At 34.1% G+C, this 23,382-nt stretch overlaps 1 protein-coding gene across 1 annotated transcript in view; it reads right to left on the reverse strand.

Annotated features, from left to right (window-relative positions):
• The window catches only part of Malrd1 (MAM and LDL receptor class A domain containing 1), a 670,952-nt gene that overhangs the window by 154,581 nt on the left and 492,989 nt on the right, over window positions 1-23,382 (reverse strand). Inside the window, exon 32 of the mRNA XM_046423053.1 lies at window positions 12,217-12,374. Coding sequence (XP_046279009.1) covers window positions 12,217-12,374 — 158 coding nt within the window. The remainder of the gene's footprint in view (window positions 1-12,216; window positions 12,375-23,382) is intronic.

Here is a 23,382-nt window from a genome sequence, read left to right on the forward strand (position 1 = left end):
ATTGAATTGTTAGGCCAAAATGCTTCATCTTTTTAAACTTCTATTTCCTTCTTTATTAAATGAAAGAAATATTAATATCTGTTGAAGAGGACTATTATTGGGTTTATTGTAGAATGATGTCTATAAAGTTAATATCAACAATAAATATATTTATTTGCTTTTTAAAAAGTATGCATGTGATTATTATTGCTGAACATAAATTACCTATTGTGAAAAAGGGTTCATTTAGTGGGGTGAGCCTCTTATTCAGAGTGGTAACTAGGTGATTTCATTCTGAGGAGCTAACACACTTTTATAATTTTCAAAAATAATTACAGGGTGCAATTTAGGCTTTTGGCTTTTTTTCCTAAAAAAAAAAATGTATCTGGTGTTCTTGTAAACAAAAGAAATGAGAATCAGAGAGTTTTAGAAATTTTCTGAGTGTTCAAACTTTGGGACTTAAAATGGTGGGCCTATGACACAGGTTTCTTGTGTTCCAGTTGGGTAATATCTCCTACACATCATCTGGTTTATAATAAGCATCACTGGATGTATCAGAGTAGGAAGATCTAAGAAAAAGCATAGCTACTATGCATGGAGAAACTGAGGTGGCTCTATAGTTTCAACCCCACATACATGGACAGAGACAGTCTATTTAGAAGAAATTACAATAATGCACAGACAACATGCCTTTTCATAGCAGAACAACCTACTCAGCATTCAGTGCTAGGCCAATACTCATATATTTCTCCAAGTTGGGAATATCATAGTTCAGACCATCTTCAAAATGCCTTCAAACATCTCTCCTCCAAGTAAAGGAAAATTTGAAGTACAACACATCAAGTAGAAATGAAAATGGACCTTTGGGTGGATTTTCTTCACTTTCAGAATGTTCTGCAAGAGTTGTAAATATTTGAAAAATGGTTTCTGGTTCTGATGCCTAACTCAAAACAGAGGCTTTACCTATACTCCCCAGGAATGTTCTATTTCAAGGACGGGAAAAAATACTGACATAAAACCCCAGAAGCCCTGGAAAACCAGCAGCACAGCTACCAACATGCAAAAACATCTAAACTTTATGGAAGTTTTAATCCAAGTGAAAACTGTTTGATAACTGTACACAAACAGAACCGAAGTATTTGCAAACACCTATAAGTAAAAGAAGACTACCAACAACAACAAGTGAACTTTCTCAGCAAAAATCTGGAATAACTGAAAGAGATGGGGACCCTAAGAAAAGAACTGTGCTTATGTTACCATATAGTAATTAACCAAAAAACTCCCAAAGAAGCCAGGTCAGTATACTGTGTTAGGAATTGCTGATTTTAGCATCTGTACCCAGAACACACAGGATTGGTAAATATTGCTGAAGTGCAGATCCAACTCAGGAGTTTCCAAGAGTGGGCCTTGGGCCCAGGGAAGTGAGGTACTATTGTTCCTAGTGATTGCCACCAAGAACTTAAATCCCCCTCAACAAATAGGCAAGTTACTGGCAATCATAAACACAAGCCTACCAAAAACACAGCTCCTCCTTGACACCAGTGTGACATAAAGCCAGAAAATGAAATTTCTTACAGGGTCTGAAGAACTAAAATACATATAGTAACATCATTCAATTTAGTCTTATCAACATATGGATTAAAAAAGCAATAGTGAAAAATCAGACAGTTGAGGAAAACTATAAAAGGAGACACTAAGTTAAACAAAATGCAGAATATCATAGGGAAGATTGCTAGTAAAAACAATGGGAAAATAAAGAAAGAGATGTAGTTAATTCCCCAAAAATATTTTGGTGTCAGTCACATCTAACAGGCAGATATGAAAGAGAAGCATTCAGTGTTCTTAAAAATTAACAATATGATTGTTCAGATATACCCAAGAATAAATTGAAGAGCATAAATGATATAGATGAAATACAAAAAGTGAACTGGAAAAACTAAATAAAGTGAAGTTCAACTGAGGTGAAAAATGAGGAGAGCCCATCAAATTTCCAGAGAAATTTATGAACTCTGAGATTGAAATCTGAATGGTGGTATCATTAGAACAGGATATATGGACCCAGGAGGAACACTAAGGTTGTGCTTCCATAAAGAACATGTGAGGGCATGGTGAGAAGGCCACCATGTACAAGTTTAAAAGGGAGGCCTCAGGATAAATCAAGTATGTTGATACCTTGATCTTGGACTTTCAGCTTTCAATACTGTGACAAAATAAATTTCTGTTGCTTAAGCCACCCACTCTGTGGCACTTTGTTCTGGCCATCCTAACAAAGTAACATATCAAACAAAATAATCCAATATGGTAGACTGCATAGAAATTACCAAAGACTAATGAGAAAATATAACTATAAAACAGGGGGCTGGGGATATAGCTTAATTGGTAGAGTGCTTGCCTCACATGCGCAAGGCCCTGGATTGAATCCCCAACACCACAAAAAGAAAAAAGAAAATATAACTATAAAATGTAAGAATGTACAGTTGGATTTAATGTTAATATACTGTGAGGTCTGAAGCATTTTTATGAAACATGATAGCCAAGAAAGTAGATGAATTATTTATAACTAAGATCTAATGTTCCAGTCAATTTTAACACCATGTAGGTAGAACTGTAAAATTTTGCCAAAGGTCTTCTGTTATTTGGGAGATGAAATGGTAAGAAGTAAGCATGGAATTAATTTTCAATGATAATGAATAAATATTTAAATTGATAATAAAAATGAATCTGCTTTAAAATACAGAAAAATTCAAATTTTATAATCACTGCTGATAAATAAGAGCAAAGGAAATGTAATCAATCAAAAAAAAATACATGTATTGGAGGAAAAGGGTAAAAAGGGTGAAACAAGAGACACCCACAAAACACACAACACTAGGTCTATATGATGATGAAACAGTAACCAAACATTTGGGAGAGGGCTGAATTGATTTATTGGAAAACCAGAAGCTCAGGTTATATCAAGAAATCCAGTCATACACTGTCTATAACTGATATAACTAAAGCCAACTATCATGTTACAAATACAGGGTGGTTAAGAAGTGAAGGGAACTACAGAAATGACTGTACTAACAGACAAAATAGAACTTCCAGACAAAGTAAAAAGAAGGATACTGAATATTGCCAGAAGTTGTAATTCCCTAATCAGGCATAACTGTCATGAATCTTCAAGTATTCAACAATACAGTTTTGACATATGAAAAGCTGAGAATGATAAAAACAAAAAGACAAATAGAGACTTGGAAAACTATGTGGAGGAATTTAAAGACCTTTCTCCTAACTATATAAATTAAGCAAATGAGTGTTTCTATTATCTCCTTATGCACCTGTATATATTTGTAATCAACTGAAAAGTGATCATTCTTTCATACATGTAAAAAAATTTGACATATGCATATGTGAATTTAACACGATAATGGAGACATGTCATACTGATAGGGAGGACAAACAGTGGAATCAATGGTTTTGGAACAATTGAATTGTTATTACTCTTACAAAAATATTATAAATGACTAATCAGTTAAAACTAGAAATCAGAATTCTATAATAACTAAAACAAATAAGAATACTTTGTTATTCTATGGCAGGAAAGGACTCCTAAACAAGACATTAAAGTCTAAATCTATAAGGAATATCAGATTGATAGATTTCACCATATAAAGATGTTTTAAAAAAAACTTGCTTTAACTTTGAATATGTTAAATGGTTTTTTTGAAGAAGTCCTATTCAGCTTGGGACCCAGACTTCCAAGCAAAGCTGATTTTCGTTCTTTCTCAAGGTCACTTTGCACCTAGTCCTTTTATAGTCAGGTGTAAGAAATGCCTTTCTTTGCAAATTCCCATGTCTCTGTCTTAAAACTGTGACTTGATTTTAATTTTTAGTAGCATAACTCTTCAACTGGAGGTCACTTTTTTCTTGCTACTTTCATTATACTGTGAAGGGCAAGTCTAGTTTGAAGGTCATGTTAGATGAGCTCCTTCTCTTGTCAACCTTTGCTTTTTGTGTGGCGCCTTTCCATCCCGCCTAATTTATAATTTAAAAGCAACTTACAGCACTGTTTCTTTTGCCATTCTAAGGCTTATTTTTTTTTTCTTATCCTCAAGGGAGGATACACAGTACATTTCAGCATAGTTTTCTCTATCTCTGCTACCAAAGTACCTCTTTGCTGTCAAAATCTACACACCTACCTTTGCTAAACTGATAGTATATGAGTTCATTACAGGTGATAGAGGATGTTCATGTGCTTGGCACACTCGTAGGTGTATCCTATCACAGAGGATATCACTAAGAACAGTGTCCCTGGCACACCAGAAAAAAAAAAAAAACAGAGTTTCTCATATGTGCAATGAAACATACCAGGTTAATACACAGGATTCTGATAATATATAGGGTGAATCTTGAATCTGTTTTTAAAACTGGATCAAATCATTAAAATGTATCTTGGTTCATTTTAACTATTGCTTTATAATATTACTTGTTTCACCTTGTATAAAGGGCTGCAATGTTCCAGTGGACATGAGAGATTGAGATCTCTTGCCCTAGTATATCACTTTCCATATTTCTACTTGAAATAGTAAGAAGTGCTCTGATGTAAGGTATTATCTAGGTTTCCTGCAAGTGTATTTAGAGGACAGAAATTTACTCTGTATGCTCAGAAACTATTACATCTATCTCCCTAATTTTTACACCTGGGGATATTCACACTTACTATAGTTCCCTCTCTTAAGCACTCTCTAATATTATTCCCAGAAGCTGTCCTTAATTGCCAGCCTAATACAACTTGTGAAAACAATGGCCATCAAATTCAACATAAACAGGATTGAAAGAGAGCAGGTTTATCTGGAAAACAAGTTAAAATGTCCTTTAGAAAAGAATAAAATTCTAGAGAGAATATACATGGCACCTATCAAGAACTTCTATAATAACATAATATAAAAACACAGTTTTACTTTAAGCTTCCATAATAAACAAAGGAATAAAACAAAAAAGCCCAATCTGTAGGTGGTTTTTAAGCCCAGGTTATACAATCCAGTGTCTATTTACTTTTTGAATATACATTTTTTATAAACATAAACCTATATTCAACTTGGCACATTTTCCCTTTTCAAATTTAAAATTGTTTCCCATTTCTCTTTTCTCCCCATTTCTCTACTCAACACATGCCTGGAAAAAAATTACGTAGCACATGTGAAAACTGCGAAATGGGCCAGGTCTTTTGTGTATGTGTAATGTGCTATGGGGAGTAACCAGAGTCTTCTGAGCCACTCATTTTATAAATTATGACTTCACTGCACTAAATGATAACTTAGTGCCCTGATTAAGGGAACATAAATCTCAAATGCATTTCCTCCACTATTAGGAACTCTTTATGTGCTATATATAATTGGTTCATTATTTAATTATTCATAGTATTGTCATCTTTTTATTTATGGCTGGTGAAGACAGTTGCTGAATGGTGCATGGGAAGGCCTTTCTCTCTCTTTCTTTATATTTCTTTCTTTTTGTTACTGGTGTTTTAACCCAGGGGAAGTTTACTATTGAACTACATCCCCAGTCTCTCTTATTTTTTTAATTCAATTTAATTTTTTTTTTGAGACAGGATGTCACTAAGTTGCTGAGTCTGACCTCAAATGTGCAATCCTCTTGCCTCAACCACATGAGTCACTAGGACTACAGGCATAAGCCACTTTGCCCAGCTGAAGTTCTTTTTCTCTTGACTTGAACTGCCTATTTCTGGTACTAGGTGCCTCTGCACCATATTCCAGAGAGCCATTGGTCACTCTGCATTTAAGATAAAGGACGAGACTCTTTTCCTTCTCTGCAAATTTGTTACTCTGAAGTTCATTGGTCTGGGAAAAGAATTTCCTCTTAACGTTACCTAAAGTTGTAGGGGAAGGAATCCTGAAGTTCCAACAATTCTAACAGACAACTGTAGATTCAATAACAAATTCTAGATGATTCCAAGTCTTCCAGAGAAGACCTCAGTATGACAAAGAGGATGCACTCTTGCTTGCCTGGCATGTGTGAGCCACTGGGTTTGATTCTCAGCACCACATATAAATAGACAAAAATAAAGTTTCATCAACAACTAAAAAAATAATAATAATAAAGAGGATGCACTCTTGGTGGCTTTAATCCTTGAGCTGCTCTTTCCAAAGATAATCATCAAAAACAGCAGAACAAAAGATTTAAATGGGATTCCTCACAAGAAACTCTAGGTGGCACAAGTACTTACAGCATCCCCCTCACCACTTCACACATACTGCATGTATGTGTGAACATCTTACTATTTAAGACTCCAGTGTGCCATTTATTTGGTATTTTGTAAAATTTAGGATTCAAACAAAATTTATACTGAAAACTAAAATATGCAGAACATGAAATATGTAAAGCTTCTTTTTAAGAAGTACATTTCAACAATCATTGGTAGAAAAATTTTATAAAATGATTTTGTATAATAAAAATGTAAACATTATGCCATAAAATAGCACTGGGCACTTGAGAGACAGGAAGACAGTATTGATAAGCAGAGACTGGAGACATCAGATCTGAGGGATCCCAGGCTTGCCACCTTTTCGTTTTCTGACCTTGAACAAGGACCTGAAACTTTCTGGATCTCATTGTCATCATTTGTTAAACTATAGACAATGTCAGTACTGGGTTCATTGGATGGCATGAGCTTTACTCCATTAATACATGCAAAGAACTTCAAATGGTGTGTGGCATATAGGAAACACCTGCTATTATTACATCTGACACCTGCTATTATTACATCTGACACCTGCTATTATTACATCTGATATTGTTCTCAGGTTTCTTCTCCACTTTTACTGTCTTTCTCCTTAAATATTATCTTAAAACAAAACTCCTAAATACTGGGCCACTATAGTGGCTTCCTGATAAAATCCTGTCATCTGTAGCAACAGGGATAAAACTAACCAGATGACATTAAATGAAATAAGCCAGGTGCAGAAAGACAATTACTGTACATTCTCACTCATATGTAGAAGCTAGAAAAGCTGATGTCGTAGAATTAGACAGTAAAATAGTGGTTACCAAAGACAGTGGGCAGTAGGGGGTAGAGAGAAGTTGGTTAGCAGGTAAAAATCACAATTAAATAGGGGAAATGAAGTTCTCATGTTTAAAGCAGACTAGGGTAACAATAATTAACATTTTATATTTCAAAATAGCTAGAAGTACAGATTTTGAATGCTTGCAACACAAGAAATGATAAATGTTTGAGGTGATGGATATGCAAATTAACCAAATCTGACCATTACACATATATACAAGAACATTCTCCTGTATCCATTAAGTATGTACAATTATCATGTGTCCAGTGAATTTGCACACAAACAAAATTCAATAGTTGGGTTGGGCTGACAGCTGGCCTTAGTTTGAAGATTCCTCAGGACAATAAAGGAGAAGTTACTAAGAAGGAGGATCACCCAGAGGGAGGAATCACCCAGAGGGAGGAATCAAGAGGAAGACCAACAGAGGGTCAGTGAGCAACTGAATCTTATGGGTCTTCATAGTAATGATGTTTTGCAATTTCAAAATTTCATTTTGCATTTGCAATTTCAAAAATAATAGTACCAATGGTTTCCTTAACTGAAACATTTATGTGCTAAATGTCACATCTTATAGGTTTTACTAGAAATCACTTAGGTCTAAAAATTTAACTCTAAGATAAAAACCATTTTAGCATGGTAGGCTAACTGTTCTGAAGTATGAACAATAGGCTTCTAGAATCCCATTTAGATATTATTAATTCATGTGTTATCAAAGAGAGACATTTTAGGAAGTCATTCATTTTTCCCTGGAGCAATTAGAAATTCCCATTAATTATAAAAAATGTTATGAAAAATATAAATTGTAAAAGTTACCTATCTGCTTCCTTTTTATTTCCTTAAAAATGAGTTTGGAATAATAAAAGGGTATTAGTCATTCTTAGAGAAATTATCATGTCCTGTGCCAAATTTCGCCTCTTTTCATAGACATTAACTAACTTACATGGGATTTCATTAAATATGAGCATAAGACAGAAGCTAAGAAGCTGAGCTACTGCGACTAAATTTGATTTCACTTAGGGCTCTTTTGGCAATGTGGACCACAAATTGACCACTAGCCTTTCAAAGAGTACTTTTTATTTCCATATCTAGGTAGGTTGGTGAAAGAAAGGAATTGTCCCGTGTAAGTTCTACAATATTGACAGAACTAGAAAATACACGATTATTAAGGAAGCAGAAATTGGCACTGTTCTATAATTTCCTAATTTTTTGAATCAAAGGATCCTGATACCTATATAAACATTTTATTATTCTGAATACTATTTATTTACTATCAGAAGGTATTAAAGACTTCCTACTTCCTATGAAATATTTGCTTTCCTTATGGATCCTTCTACTTCTAAGACTGAGATAAATCAGAATTATTTGGGTTTTGTTGTTGTTGTTGTTCTGAAATGCAATAGGAAAATCCATGTTTGACTCTCAGCTTTAATCTCATCAGCTCTATAAGTCATCATTGACTGCCTTAGCTTTATGCAATGCACTACACTAACAGGCTTATAAAAACTCAGAAATGCTTTGTTTTGAAAATAATCTCAATATCCCAGTGAAGATCTAAGTCCAGTTCATTCTTTTCAGACATTGCTGCCACTGTATCCTTATATGCCAATTTAAATCAAGCTACTTCTCTGCAATAGACTTCTGAAATCAGTTCAACTTCTTTCCCTGTTTATCAGAGTATTTATGACTTCCCCAAATTCATGTATTGAAATCCCAAAGCAAGTTAATAGTATTAGGAAGTGGGGCCCTTGGGAAGTCATTAAGTCATGAGGGTCAGAAATTCACAAATGGGTTTATTGCTCTTCTGAAAAGATCTCAGGGAGTTTCCTTGTTCCTTTCCCCATGAGGGGTTGCAAGGAAGCAATGCCATCTATTTATCAGAAAACAAACCCTCCCCAGAATTTTCCAGCCTCTTGATCTTTAACTTCTAGGGCCCAGGACAAGCCTTCCTCCTCTCTTTCTCTTTGTTTTAAGCTAAGTTTCTAACTGTCTCATCAAAATTTTACAAAAAATTATAAAATTGACAATGAAGAAACATCTTTTCATAACATCATCTACAGATAATTAACCATTGTCGTGTGTATCCTCCATTTCTTTCATTTACCTTTCATATATGCAAATAGAAATATTTATATACACACAATTAGATACATTTTAAAAAATGTCATTCCTTAATAGTCTGCTTTGGTCACTAATTAATTATAAGTACTCTTCTTTATCATTAATCATTGATTCAGAATCAACTGCTCCATAATATTTCAGTGTTAAGAGTGACTGTACTCTATTTCACCATTTGCCACTATTTGATGCTCAGGTAGTTTCTAACATGAAGAATAATACTAAGATGGAAACCCTTATAAATTAAATATCATGCATATGTATTCTTAATTTCCTTATAATACATAGATGAGATGAACTATTTAGTAAATAATATAAAAACTATAAAGCTTTTAATTACTAAAATGCTCTTCATAATTGCAAATTGATAGCCTGAGTAGCAATGACTATTTCTCTACAACCACACCAACAGTAGATATGATCATTTATTTTCTTCTTCTGAGATCTCTTTTCAACATAAAAAATAGGATACTATTTCCCACCACAGTTCCAGCCTATATTAGTTTAAATTTGGCATCAGTTACTTAAGAAAATAGATGCAGTTTCTCAAAGCTTTATAAGGAGTGTTCTATCTGCCAAACTATCCATGCAATTTCTACAGGAGCCACACATCAGTTAAAAACTACTGCATTAAAAAATGTAGTGAAATGCAATAGTGTATCACCCAAATTAGAGACTATCAGAAAGCACAAAAGTCTCATGCAAAACAATAGCATGTTGATGGAAAACCTCAATTGGAAGAGTAGGGAGAATGGGCTTCTACTTCATTGGTTCATCCACATATAAAATTATTGCATGCTCAGAAAGGTTTCTAGTCTGAGAATAATTCAAATTTTCCCAGAGCAATAGTTGAAAAAATAAGACTCGTTCCAGCTACTGTGATCCATCACTGATATATGATCACCTCGTGAAAATAATTTCTATTGGGTCTCTTTAGTGATTATGACTTATTCAGTAGCAACTAACAAAAAGAGAATTTTATTGGCTCAAGCAGAGAAAGATCCAGGGCTTAACTTCTCTCCCCCACATCCTGCGCTCTCTTTTTAATACTCTGTGCCTCTATGTGTTACCTTCTTTCTGTCTCTCCTCATGGTGGGAAAGACTGCCTTAGATAGCCCCAGACCTAGCCCCCATCCTCACAACCTCTAAGGCAGAAGAAATTCTCTCATCCTTTGCGCCAACTGTAGAGAACACTGTGATTGATCCTGCCTGGATCACCGAAGGTGGTGCTAAAGGCAAGTCTCTGTGACAGTCAATCCCATCAAGACCACTCAGAGCAGGGGATTTTCCTACAAAAAAAAGATACGACTGCCAATTTCTCTCCATTACTCTTTGCAGTTAGTAGACCTCTCTGAAGACTGCCCAGACAATAAAAGCATTTTTGTACTACAGTTGATGCCCTCTACTTAGAAAAACCTGCAGCCACCAAAAACAAGGCATCTGAAATCAAGACTGAGGTCAACATTTCTATTTTAGAGTCTGTTTACAGAAACATGGCTAAAAGCAGTGGGCCATTTAACTGAGTAACTGAAGGGGCCAACTGACCCGCTGGTGAACAGTGAAAGCACATATTGGTGCTATGTTTGAATTAAGGAAGGAACATTTTGTAGAAACTGAATGAAATCTGCTTGCATTCCATTGAAAGATCGATTGGCCTTTCCTTTGGTATTTGCTTTCATGAGTAATAAATAACCATAGGCTAAGGTCCTCTATCATCATAGCAATGTATGTTTAATAATGTTAGTGGGGCGAGTTGTTATCAATTACTATGGATAGAATTTATCATAAACAATAAGTTAACCTACTGATTAGTCATATATTATATGTAAAAATGAAAAAAATCAAAATTTTCACATGTTCTGCATTTACACATGTATCCCTATAGTGTTAAAAAAATGAGTCATTCTCTTTTGTTTCTACTGATTTTCCTTTGGGAAAACAGATGTTCATATAGAATAAGTGTAAATTCCCCATTCTCTTTGCATGTTTGCACTTTTACTTGACAAGCGCTCCCTTTTCTGTCAATGATTAGAATTGATAGGCCTTTTTTCTTTCTCCCTATCCTGGTGTTTCTCAGGCTTCTTAGTAGACCACAGAGAACCTGAGAAATAACACTGATTAATGGATGTCAGGGTTATAAAATCAGATTTTTTTGTCTATTGGGAAATCTTGAAACATTTGCTATACTTCTTTGAGTCTCATCTCAAATTTTTTATGGTAGAATTGGGAAAATATACCTACTGCAATATGTGAATGAAAGAATTAAAATTGATAACATATACAAAACTTATATACCCTAAAAATGTACATACCCTGAAAGATAGCAAGTGATCACTAATAGATGTTATTATTTACAAGGGACAATACTTGAGATAAGAAAATAATTCCAGTTGAAAGAACAAGTAATCAAATAATTGCTAGGCTATGGCACAGGTGTTGCTCTCTAATATATAATCTTTACAACTAGATCTCAAAACTCGTTTGCAAAGATTAAAAAACTCATTCATCTTTCACAAAATGAGCAGCAGTTCACATGCAGTAACTTGTTTCTTTAAAGACATTTGCGTGTGGGGCAGATTCTTGGTTTAAGTTCATTAAAATGGAACAGGTATCTTGTTTTTACTGTGAGCTGATTTACACTTAAAAATCTTAAACTTGCTTTGCCTTTACTTTGTTATGGGGAGACAAAATTTTTCATCATTATCCTTCACATCACATTTCTTCAGGGTCCCCAGCTAAGGTGTTATTATAAGATATATACAGAATCTACCTGAACTCTTTTATCTCCAGATAATCTTTTAAATCGCATGCACCATAATTGAGTTCAGGTGGCAGCCATCAGTGAGCTAAATCTTGACTGAGATTAAGATGAATGTCAGCATGGCATGTCCAAGACCCATTGCCCCAGCAAGAAATGAGAAATTAATGGAATTAGTATCCGTGGTGTGACTACAGGAAGAAAAAAAAAGACAAAAAGGAAAAAAAAGAAAGAAAGGGATGCTTAAACATATATAATGAATATTTTAGTGAACACAAATCTTTCTTCCTTCTGTACCTTTAATATCCCCATATTCCTGGGATCGACCATATAGAACCAGAACCGAACAGCACACATTCCAAGGCTTGCTGGGAAATATTTGGTGGTTATGATTCTTCCAGTGGCTCCTTCTTTGAGGCTGGAAGAGCTGATATAGAGGAAGTGTCGTCCACTACCTTGAAATAGATAAATATGATTTTTTTCAGAGAATATAATTTTATATTTTATAGTATGACACAGAATATATTTTAAACCATGCACAAATACAATTTTCTCCCTAAACAAATATGCATTTTGTTCTTTTTTTCTTTTTTGTCAGATAGCAATAACAAATCCTTTCAACCAAAATAAAAGTGCTGCTATGATTGCAGCAATTCACAAAATTCACTTTGACTCATATAAAATGTGATGATGAAATATTTGTGTTGACTATGGATGTGTATTCCTTTTCTTCTAATTTGCTCTAACCTGTCATTTTCAAGTAAAGTATTCTGTATTCTGTTGTATTAGGGTTCTCTAGAGGAACAGAATCAACAGGTATGATCAGAATCAATCAAAGTATGATCATAAAAAGGGGATTTATTAGGCTAGCTTCCTACCAGAAGCTGGATAGTCCACACTGGCCATCGCAGTTTGGAGAGCTGAAAGAACTAGTAGCTGCACAGTCCAAGCGTCTGAAGCCTCAGATCAAGAAGGATCAATGATTCTAACCTAGTCCAAGACTGAAGGCTTCTGGAAACTCCCTGGAGTCCAGTTTGGAAGAGTGAAGAAGGATAGTCCCACACCCTCACACGATTGCGGCAGCAATCAAGAACCCATTCAAGAAGAATTGAGCTCGCATCTGCTGCTGCTTCCTTGTTCTTCCCAACTTTTATTCCATTCACGCCATCATCCTATTCCACGGTGCTGCCCATGCTTAAGGAGGTTCTCCATCTCAGCTGGCTATCCTAGATGCCAATCATTCCTAGACACACCCTCACTGACCCACCCAGAAGCCTCTTAATCATCAGTATCTCTGAATCCAATCAAGTTGATAATTCAAATTAACCTTTACATCTGTGCATAGAGCTAGTAGAGAGTGGGTATTGGGGGACTGATTGATATTGTGAATTCCATTCATTCACTCTTGATTCCAGCATGACTAGAGTAGAAGAATTCTCTTCTATAACTGTAGTGAGATGTGATTCAGAGAAGCATCACACTATTAGTAGTTTTGGGGCCTAGATAATGTCTGTGCTTTTCATTTGCATTAGTATATAAAAGATATTTGTATTTAAACACAACTGGATTTTTTTTCCTGTTGGCATTATTGTAAAAATTTATCATAACTACTATTCCTTTTCATGGCTTACACTTGGGGAATATATATAAATATATATAGATCCAGTTTGAGGCTATAAATGTATTTTTAAATCAACATTCTTTTGTTGAGGCTTTTAAGTGCCCACAGATTGGCGATGATGCTGCTCTTTGATTTTTGATATTAGCACTTTGTATTTTCTCTTTCTTGTTTTACTTAACCTGGATAGAGGGTTTTAAATTTTAATGGTCTTTTCAAAGGACTAGATTTTGATTTCACTGATTTTTCTCTGTTGTTTTTTAATATAATTTCATTAATCTCTGCTCTAATATTCTAATATTCTTTATTTATTTTAGTTTTCCTATTGATTGCTTGACTGCATTGGTGGGGAGAATCCAGGACCCTGTGCATGATAGACAAGGGTTCTGCCATGAAGCTACAAACCCAGAACTTCATTCTTTCTTTGATTTAGCTTACTTGAGTCTTAAATTATTCTTCATTTTCGTAGTTCTCTAAGCTAGAAGCTTATTGATTTTAGGTCTTTCTTCTCTTCAAATATATACACTCGATGTTAAAAATTTCCTTGTCAAGTAATGTTTCAGTTGAAACACACAAATTTTGATGTTATATATTCTTTTAAATTTAGTTCAAAATAGTGTTAGATTTTTCTTGAGTCTTCTTTGCCCCACATATTATATAGAAATTTGTTGTTTGATCTCCATGTGTTTGGAAGTTTTGTAAGTTTCTGTTGCTTATTTGTAGTTTAATTCCATTGTGGTCAGAGAGAATACTTTGCATGAATTCTATTCTCTTAAATTTGTAAAAGTATGTTTAATGGCCCACAACATAGCATATCTTGGTGCTTGTTACATGTGAACTTCAGAAGAATGTGGGTTTTGCTATTGTTAGATGAAGTAATCTATAGATGTCATTATATCCAATTGATTGATAGTGCTATTCATATTCAGTTCAACAGTGTCTTTCCTGAATTTTTGTTTGTTGGATCTGTTCATTGTTGACAGACAGTTTGAGTCTTCAGCTATAACGGTGGATTTATTTATTTCTCCTTGAAGTTCTGTTAATTTTTGCTTCACAGACTTTGATGTTCTAATGTTAGGTACTTACATATTTGATTGTTGTGTCTTCTGGGAGTAATGTGATATTTATCATTATGTAATGTTCCTGTTTAATTTCAATAATTTTCCTTGCTCAGATGCCATCTTTGTCTAAACTCCCTTGTTCTTTTGATTAATGTTAGCATGGCATATCTTTCTCTACCTCTTATAATCTATCTGTGTCTTTATATTAAATATAAGTTCCTTATTGACAATAAAACATATGCGGGTCTTTTTTACTATTCTGATAGTTTCTGTCTTACAACTGGTGAATTTAGCATACTAGTATTTAAAGTGATTACTGACATAGTTGGATTAATATTTATTATGTTTGTTTCTGTTCTGTGTTCATTACTCTTATTTTTTGGTTCTTTTATTTTTTTTTACTCTTTTTCTGTCTTTGGGTTTAATTAAGCTTTGTATGTGATTTTATTTTTTATCTTTTCGTAGCATATCAGATATACATCTTTTACAACATTTTTTGGTGGATGACCTTGAATTTGCAAAACACATTAAAATCAATGCAAGTTCTCCTTCAAATATTTTATACTATTTTATGTTTAGTGCAAATACTGTGTGACAAAGAATTCCCTTTTAGTTATTCCCATCTCTTAAAACATCCTTGGGCATTTCTATTCCCTACATCAGTTACATTCTGGTAAAATAGTTTCTTTTGATTTCAGGTCTTATATAGAAGTACAGAATGTTCCACAAATACTTCAAAATAAGTGCTTTACCTCTTCCCTTTCTGAAAGCTGAGAAACTCTCAGCTTTTCACTGTGAAAACTTGATAGGAATCCTATAGGTAAAGGTCACAAAAGTGTGGGTGCTACTTTAAGACAGCCCCTCTGATTTTTTCTCAAAATTTTCCACATTGAGTCTGCAGTGATCTCCTAATCACAGCTACTGCTCCCACAATGGCCTCTGTTCATAAACTTCTACCTCAAAAAGTGTGATTCTCTGTACACCTGTCTGCCTCTCCCAATTTGGGGGATAGCTGTTTGACCTGTGACCCCAGTTCTCTAATGGATCTAAGAAAAGATGTTGATTTTCAGTTGCTCAGTTTTTTTCTTCTCATGGGATGGGAATGATGCCTCCTAGCAGCCTCCTTACATGCCAGGTGGGAACTGGAAATGACTGGCATATCTTTAAAAAAAATTTCCTCACTGAAAATAACTTTCTACATTTAGAGTGTGTTATAAATTCTGGCAAAAGAAAAGGAAATCAAAACAAAAAGAAAAGAAAGAGAAATCTCATTCAAATATATAACCAAAAAACATGACCTGATAATTATAATAGCCAAATTTTCCTTAATATGAAAGAGTAGGAGTGGCCTTGGTATTTATCCAAAAGAACTAAAATCAGCATAGTATAGAACATGTAGTATATAGAGGCACTTCATGTCTACAGGAGTATAATTCATAATAGCCAAGTTATGGTATGAGCCCAGGTGCCCATCAAAGACAAACGGATTAAGAAAATGTGGTATATATACACAGTGGAGTTTTACTCAGCCATAAAGAATGAAATTGGCATTTGCTGATAAGCTAGACTCAGAAAGTCAAGGATCAGATGTTCATTCTCCTATGTGGAAGCTAGAAGAAGGAAAAGGGGGAAAGACAAAGGAATAGATGGATTCCACAAAAATAGAGGCCGCCGGGGGGTGGGGGGGATCAGTGAAGTAAAGGAAGAGGATTGAGGGGGAAGAAGGAGGAACAGGAAAAGTGAGGAAATGTGCAAAGAATTGAAAAAGGTATGCTATTACATATATACACCACCTGTATATTGTATATAATATATGTAATATATATATATATGTAATATATAATCGCATAACTATTACATATATACATATATGTAATAGCATAACTTTTCTTATGTGATACATTTACACAGTGGAATACCACTCAGCCATGAAGAGAAATGAAACCATGGCATTTATAGGTCTAAGTGAAATAAGCCAATCCTAAAGAGCCAAAGGGCAAACATGTTCTCTGATAAGCAGATGCTAAATCACAATGGGGGTTGGTAAGGAAGATTAGAAGTACTTTGGATTCGACAAAGGGAAACAAAAGGAAGGGTGGGGACATAGGAATAAGAAGGAAAGTAGAAAGAATTGAACATACTTTCCTATGTGTTTATATGAGTACAGGACCAATGTAATTCCCCATCATGTACAACCAGAAGATCAGGAAGTTATATTCCTTATATGTATAATATGTCAAAATACATTCTACCATCATGTATAACTAAAAAGAAGAAATAAAAAGAAAAAATAATAATTTTCCTGGCTCAATGGAAAATATATTATCTATTCATTCTGTATTGGATGTGAAGACATATCATTGAGCTTGTCCAAAATACCTATCTAATTAACTAATATACTTGTATAAAACTACTTTATATTTCATAGCTCAGCACTTAAATAGAATAACATAATAAGGACTAATATGCTTCAATCTCAAAAGAAGATCATGTTTAATTTAGACTTTGAGTATCTTTTCCCACACTTAGTGAAAACCTGATGTTGGAGGTCAAATATTTACAGAAGTAGGAAAAGTAATAATTGGGTCCACTGATGCAAATTTAATCATTTGTTTACAAAGTTAAGAATTGAATTAGTTTAAAACCTCATATTTTGGTAAGTCATTCTTCTAATTGCACAGAGACATTTGTGTATTTGTTCACTATTTCAGATGTTTCTAGTGAGAAACTCTAATCCTATATTCATTAAAGGCTAGTTTTAGTTTGCACAGTATCTTGAATTAAGTTTTGGGGCTGGGAATGTGGCTCAAGCGGTAGCGTGCTCGCTTGGCATGCGTGCGGCCCGGGTTCGATCCTCAGCACCACATACAAACAAAGATGTGTCCGCCGAAAACTAAAAAATAAATATTAAAAATTCTCTCTCTCTCTCTCTCTCTCTCTCTCTCTCTCTCGCTCGCTCTCAAAAAAAAAAAAAAAGTTTAAATGCTCTGACCCTCATCATTGCCTACAAGCTCCTAAAGTAATTCAAGTTACAACATCTGCAGTGTCTCACTAATTTTTTCATGGTCAAAAACAGTATCTTGATTTTAAGTACTAAAATCCAAACACATTAATCTCATTAATATCCCCACAACATTGTGAGGATTTGAAAAAAAAACACACAAATGAACACAATAAAGCCTTTCATTACTTTATTCTTAAATAGCCACAATTCATTTCCATTGGAGTTTGTGCCTGTTGGGCACTGCAAAAATTCTAAAATGTTGAATTCAGATTGAATATCATCTGTTTTATTTTCTATTTCACATAATTTCCCCTGGTACTTAACTTTTGTCAATAGCAACTACCAAAAAACAACTTGGAAGTGATGTGACATCATTGAAATGTCATACAATCTAATATTTTTGTTTCAGTACTACATCATGAAACATGCTGTAAAAATATAATGACAATTCCCTGGGGATAATAATCTACCATTTCACTATAGCATATTTGTGTGCAGGACAAATAATGTCATGTAAGGCTGAACATCAAAACTTGCAATCCAATAATGAGTTAGGGGACTCTGGGCTAAGTTTTCAAAGTATATCCCAAACAGTCTTTTCTAATCTACATATTCAATTTCGAGTTTACAAAATCCTTCAATGGCACACACAAAAAATCAGAAAGTCAATCCCTGCTAAGGTGTTAATGCATATTAATGTGAAATTGTATCCATTTTAAAACAAGAAGGCAAAAGTTTGCCTGGAAATTTAGAAGTCACTATTGTATATTTGGTCTTCAGTGACTTTTAACTTCTAAATCTTCCATACCTAAGTCTGAATTTGTAAGCAAACAACATGTGGCAATGCCATATTTTTTCTTGAGAATCATAAAGGTGGTTAATCAAAGGTTGAGAATCAAAATGTTGCTTAGTCTCTTGAAATTATTAATAGAACTATATAAATTATCCAGAAACTATGGACTATATCATAAAGTTATAGCACCTTACATAGAATATGCTTTCAGAAATAGACTCATTCTTTATCTAGCAAGCTCAGACTAGACCCGCTTTCAAACATTCATAAACTTTCAGCTGCTTCATTGAGAACTACCTATTTATATCCAGCAAAATCCTTGGGGAAGGTCAGTGTACCTTCCCACACAGTTAAGAAATTATTAAAACAGAAAAGAAGACTCAAAAGTCTCATCTGACACAACATATTTAGAATTTAATGGTAAATCATTAAATTAATTCATTTTATTTATTTATATATGATTCTTTAGAATGATCAACAGACATTCAGAGGACAGGTATTTATAGAAGCAGAATTCTTTTGTCTATTTGTTTGATTTGGGGCCATTTTACAGCTATATGCCATTTTGAAAGCTACCTAATTCTCATATAATAGATCAAAATGCATTCAATTAATTTTGCGAAATAAATCATACTTTAATTAAACACTACCAGCTGTAGTAATCTGGAACACAGTGTTCATTAAATATGCCTGAATTTTACCTCTTTCTATACTCTGTTACCAAATAATATCTGTACACTTTCAGTTCAATATTTCCCTTTTGCTTGCACAGGTTTTATGATTTCAAGTTCTTAAGATTCTTAGGATATGGCTTATATTTCACATCTAATCAGCTCAAACCAGGCACGGGTACAGGTTTCCAATTAATATTCAATTTTTACTTCAAAATCACTTAAAAGTATTATTCACAAAATTTTGAAAGTTGGGGGCCAGTTAGTGTCCAATTCAAGCAGTATAAATTCAACATCAACATGTGCTTGGCTCAAAATCACAATGGTAACTTGAAATTAGAGTGCCAAAAATATATTGGCCATATTCAGACCCCATCACACTGCTTCATGACAGTCTTTGGAGTCAGCAGAGAGCAAATATTCTAAGTTGTCTTTTATATATGATTGGCTACAACCCTTAGTTTTTGAAAATGTTTCATTGAGCTATTGTGTTATAAAGTAATAAATTTGACATTTCTTTTTATAAAGGACACATTAGTACTTTTGAAAGAAATCTATATTTTTACAGCTCCAGTGTCCTAGGAAGAATTATACTCACTTGTATTAGGGTCAAATCATAAAAGACAATTTCCCACTGCAAATGATCTGAATTCACTCCCTGCTTTCAATTGGAGGCAATTTTCATCTTTTTTTTCTGCTTATGAAATAAAGCTGCCTAATGGTTTTTAAAAATGCTATATAATATGCCTCTTTCAAAATAGCAAATTCTCACTTCTTCAAAGTGAGACTTGCTCTGCCTGGCTTTCCATCCTCTATAATTTCTGCCTGTCCCTCACTCTAAAATAGAAGGGTACATAATGACTGTCAGTTGAAATGCCCTCAATCTCTTTTCATACTTTCATCCCCTCCACCACCCAGATTTCCAAGGTGCTGCCTATTTGCATCTGCAGTTTTTCAAGGCTGTAAAATGTAAGCATGTTCAGAGAGAACAAGAGTTTCTTCAAAGTTGTTAAAATGGAAACCACAGATACAGCATCTCTGCAGTGAAATGAAATTTTCTCATGGCATTTGATAAAAATCTCCCTTGTGACATTACTTCCATATGTTTTCTGAAGAGCTATACAATGAATGGATCATAACATTTATTTCTGCTTTTTCCAATAGTTTATTCTTTAGGCATTATTCTCCTTTGAGACTGATTGTTACCTCTTGAGATACGAAACACTTTTCACCAGAATGTCTCATTTTAATAATATTAACCTTTACCAAATTTGAGGCTATAAATTTTTCCTTTGAGTATTCATTAATTGGTTATTAATATGAAGCTTGTATTTATGACATGCCAATTCAGATATACTCATTTTATTTTGAAAGCTCCTAATTTACTCAGTAGTAAGGAAACCCAAGTTACAAGATGATATATGAATGGCACTGATTGGCACTTTCTATAAATCTAGGTAGACACAGGGATTCTGAACTGCTTATTCTTCATACTGGAAGGCCCTGAAGAACTTCTTCATGTGTCATTTATTTGTCAGAATGTCTTTGGGAATCTATATGGGCTTATAACATTTTTGCAATTTAATTTCATATGCCAAATTGATCTAACAAAGGAAACTGGTTTTGAAATCATGAGAGGATAAAGAACTAGTGAAGTATTAACCCTTTTTTTAGTAAAGTATAAATGGTAACTTATAAAAGAACCTGACTTCATTTCTATTTCATACCTACTTCTCCTGAAAGACTATAGAAAAGCAAATAATGGGAAAAAATTAGTTTTCATTGAAACTGAAAATTATATTTTCAGATTATTTTAATGAATATGGAATCTGAAAAAATCTGTAGACAGAACCAGCCACTAGTTAAGGACAGGCACTGGAACTATAGGCTTCAATTGAAATCCTGACTCTACCACTTATTACGTGTGTGACCTTGGGTAACCTATTTAAATTCTATAAAAGTCAGAGCAATTAGAGATAATTATTGGAAGCACTTTAGCCTCATAGGATTGTGCTAAAAATTAAATGATACACTACATGTAAAGTGCTTATAAAACAGATGCAAATTAGTGCTACTCTCCTGGGAAATTTAGAGAAGGGATAGAAGGATGTTTCTAGAAGTGGGAATAGGTTATTGATTGGGTAACTACTACAGAGGTGGTGCTGTGTCTTCCATTTGGATGGTAGAAGATGGGTAAGGTATGATGAAGAAAATGCAAAACATAGAGACCAAAGAATCTTACAATAAAATGTTACAGTAGGTACTGTTTAGACAATAAGCTCTGGTTCAGAAAACCTGGATTCAAATTCAAACTGACAGTTAGAAGCCTCACCAAACCCTTACTGCGTCTCAGATTCTTGTCTATCAAAAAAGGGATAATGGTAAGAATGCATAGGAGTAATACAGAATTAGCATGAGCATATGATGCCAAATAGAGATATAGGGTGTAGGTGTACCCCAAGATAAAAGAGGGTTTAAATTTGGTAGATAAGAAAATATTTCATAAAAAAATAAAGAGCACATAATGAGGTGGATAACAAGTGAAAGTCTGCTATCCTGCAGTCGTCATTTAAGAAGAAATCTCTAGGGAAACCTTAAATATAACAAAGGGGACAAAAAAAAGGATTCCAGGGGAAATTTTACCTTATGACATTACTGCTGTAGCAAACCATAAACACATTCTGACTCAGATAAACATTAAACTTCACACTAAAACCTAAACCTTAGTTCCCTTTGTTCTGCATTTAATGTTTGCAGTCACCAAAAATTTAAAAGCCACACCCAGACAACAATATGACCCAATGATGATATTTTTAACACTGAAAACAGACCTGAGGTGCCTCCAAAAAAGATTTTGTAGAAGAATCACATAAACATTAAAGTTCAAAATGCAATTTGATGCCAAAGAAAGAGGCAATGAAGAGCCTCTGATTTTTTGAGAGTCCAGGAGTCACCATTTAGGGCTACCAATCCTGCATCACTGTGAGGAACTTCCTTGTTTAGAATATTTGCGTTGTGGATGAGTTTCCCTGACATTTGCAATAGCCCAGGAATGAGGTAGATTAACACAAGTGGAAATGAAAAGAAATGGAAATACAGAATGAGTTGAGAATGAAGAGCTGACTGAGCTTAAATCTGAAAGAGAATCAACAGTGTTAATGACGAGGGAGGTACAGTTGAGTACCTCCCTGTGGACATGTGACTCAGAGACAGATGCAATCATCTAGTTGGCAGTTGAAAGTATGAAACCAGAATGTGGAAGCAAACACTCGATCCAGGCAGGAATTAGCAGAGTTCGGATACTGACAGGTAAAAATTCTAAAGCAATCAAGAACATGGAGGAGGAAGTGTTGAAAGGGTAAAGTCAGAACATGGGGAAAGAGTCATATTTAGGTTTAAAAAGGAGGATAAAAAAAACATTTAAAGACAATATAATATTAGGACAAATGTATCACTGTAGGAAAACCACATAAAATATCATGTAAAACACTTGAAGATGGAGATTGATCGACTGTGTCAAACACATGTAATCATAAGAACTGGATCGTTACTGTTATGGTATCATTAATGTCCTTACAGAAAGTTAGATGCACATCTATGAGGCCAAGGATTGTATTTTATTTTATAAATAATTATCTCTACAGTATCTAGATCAGTGACCAGTAATTATTTGCTGAAGAAATGATATTTTTGCAGAAGAAAGATTGTAAGAAAGTAGAGTTATGAATAGTGAGGATGAAGATACAGACAATTTTGTATGGAATGACAATTTGATATAAAAGAATACAAAGCAGCAACAGTTAGAAGAGAAGCTAGGGTAAGTATAGATGTTTCATTCTTCATTATTATTTTCAGCCAAGGAGGAGAAATGTGATGCTTGCAAGCAAAAAGTATGATGTAACCATAGAATGGTTTAAGGACACTTAAAAAGAGAAGTCAATACAAGGAGACAATGATTATGAGAAGATCAAAAAGGATAAATTTAACGGTTCATTGGTTTACTAAAAAATAGTCTATAAATAAGTATGCACTTAGGAAATTCATCTTAGGAAAACTACAATGTCTGGCTGCTAGTGAAAGGATAAAACAACCAACAACCTAAAAGATTTTTAGATTATTTATTCAGGATTTAATCTTGCCTTCCAGGATTCATAAGAATTGGTTCATTAACATGCTTTTCATTCAACGTCATATCTCACACATTTTGCAATGATTCTTGTATTTTTTCTTTTATTAAAGCAGACATCATTTAATTTTTACTTGCACAGTTCATGAATACTGTTGGAATATTTTAAATGAATATAGGCACAAAAAAA

This window comes from Marmota monax, unplaced genomic scaffold, assembly GCF_021218885.2.
Source record: "Marmota monax isolate L192 unplaced genomic scaffold, Marmota_monax_Labrador192_F-V1.1 WCK01_AAM20220418_F8-fsc00098, whole genome shotgun sequence".
NCBI lineage: Eukaryota > Metazoa > Chordata > Mammalia > Rodentia > Sciuridae > Marmota > Marmota monax.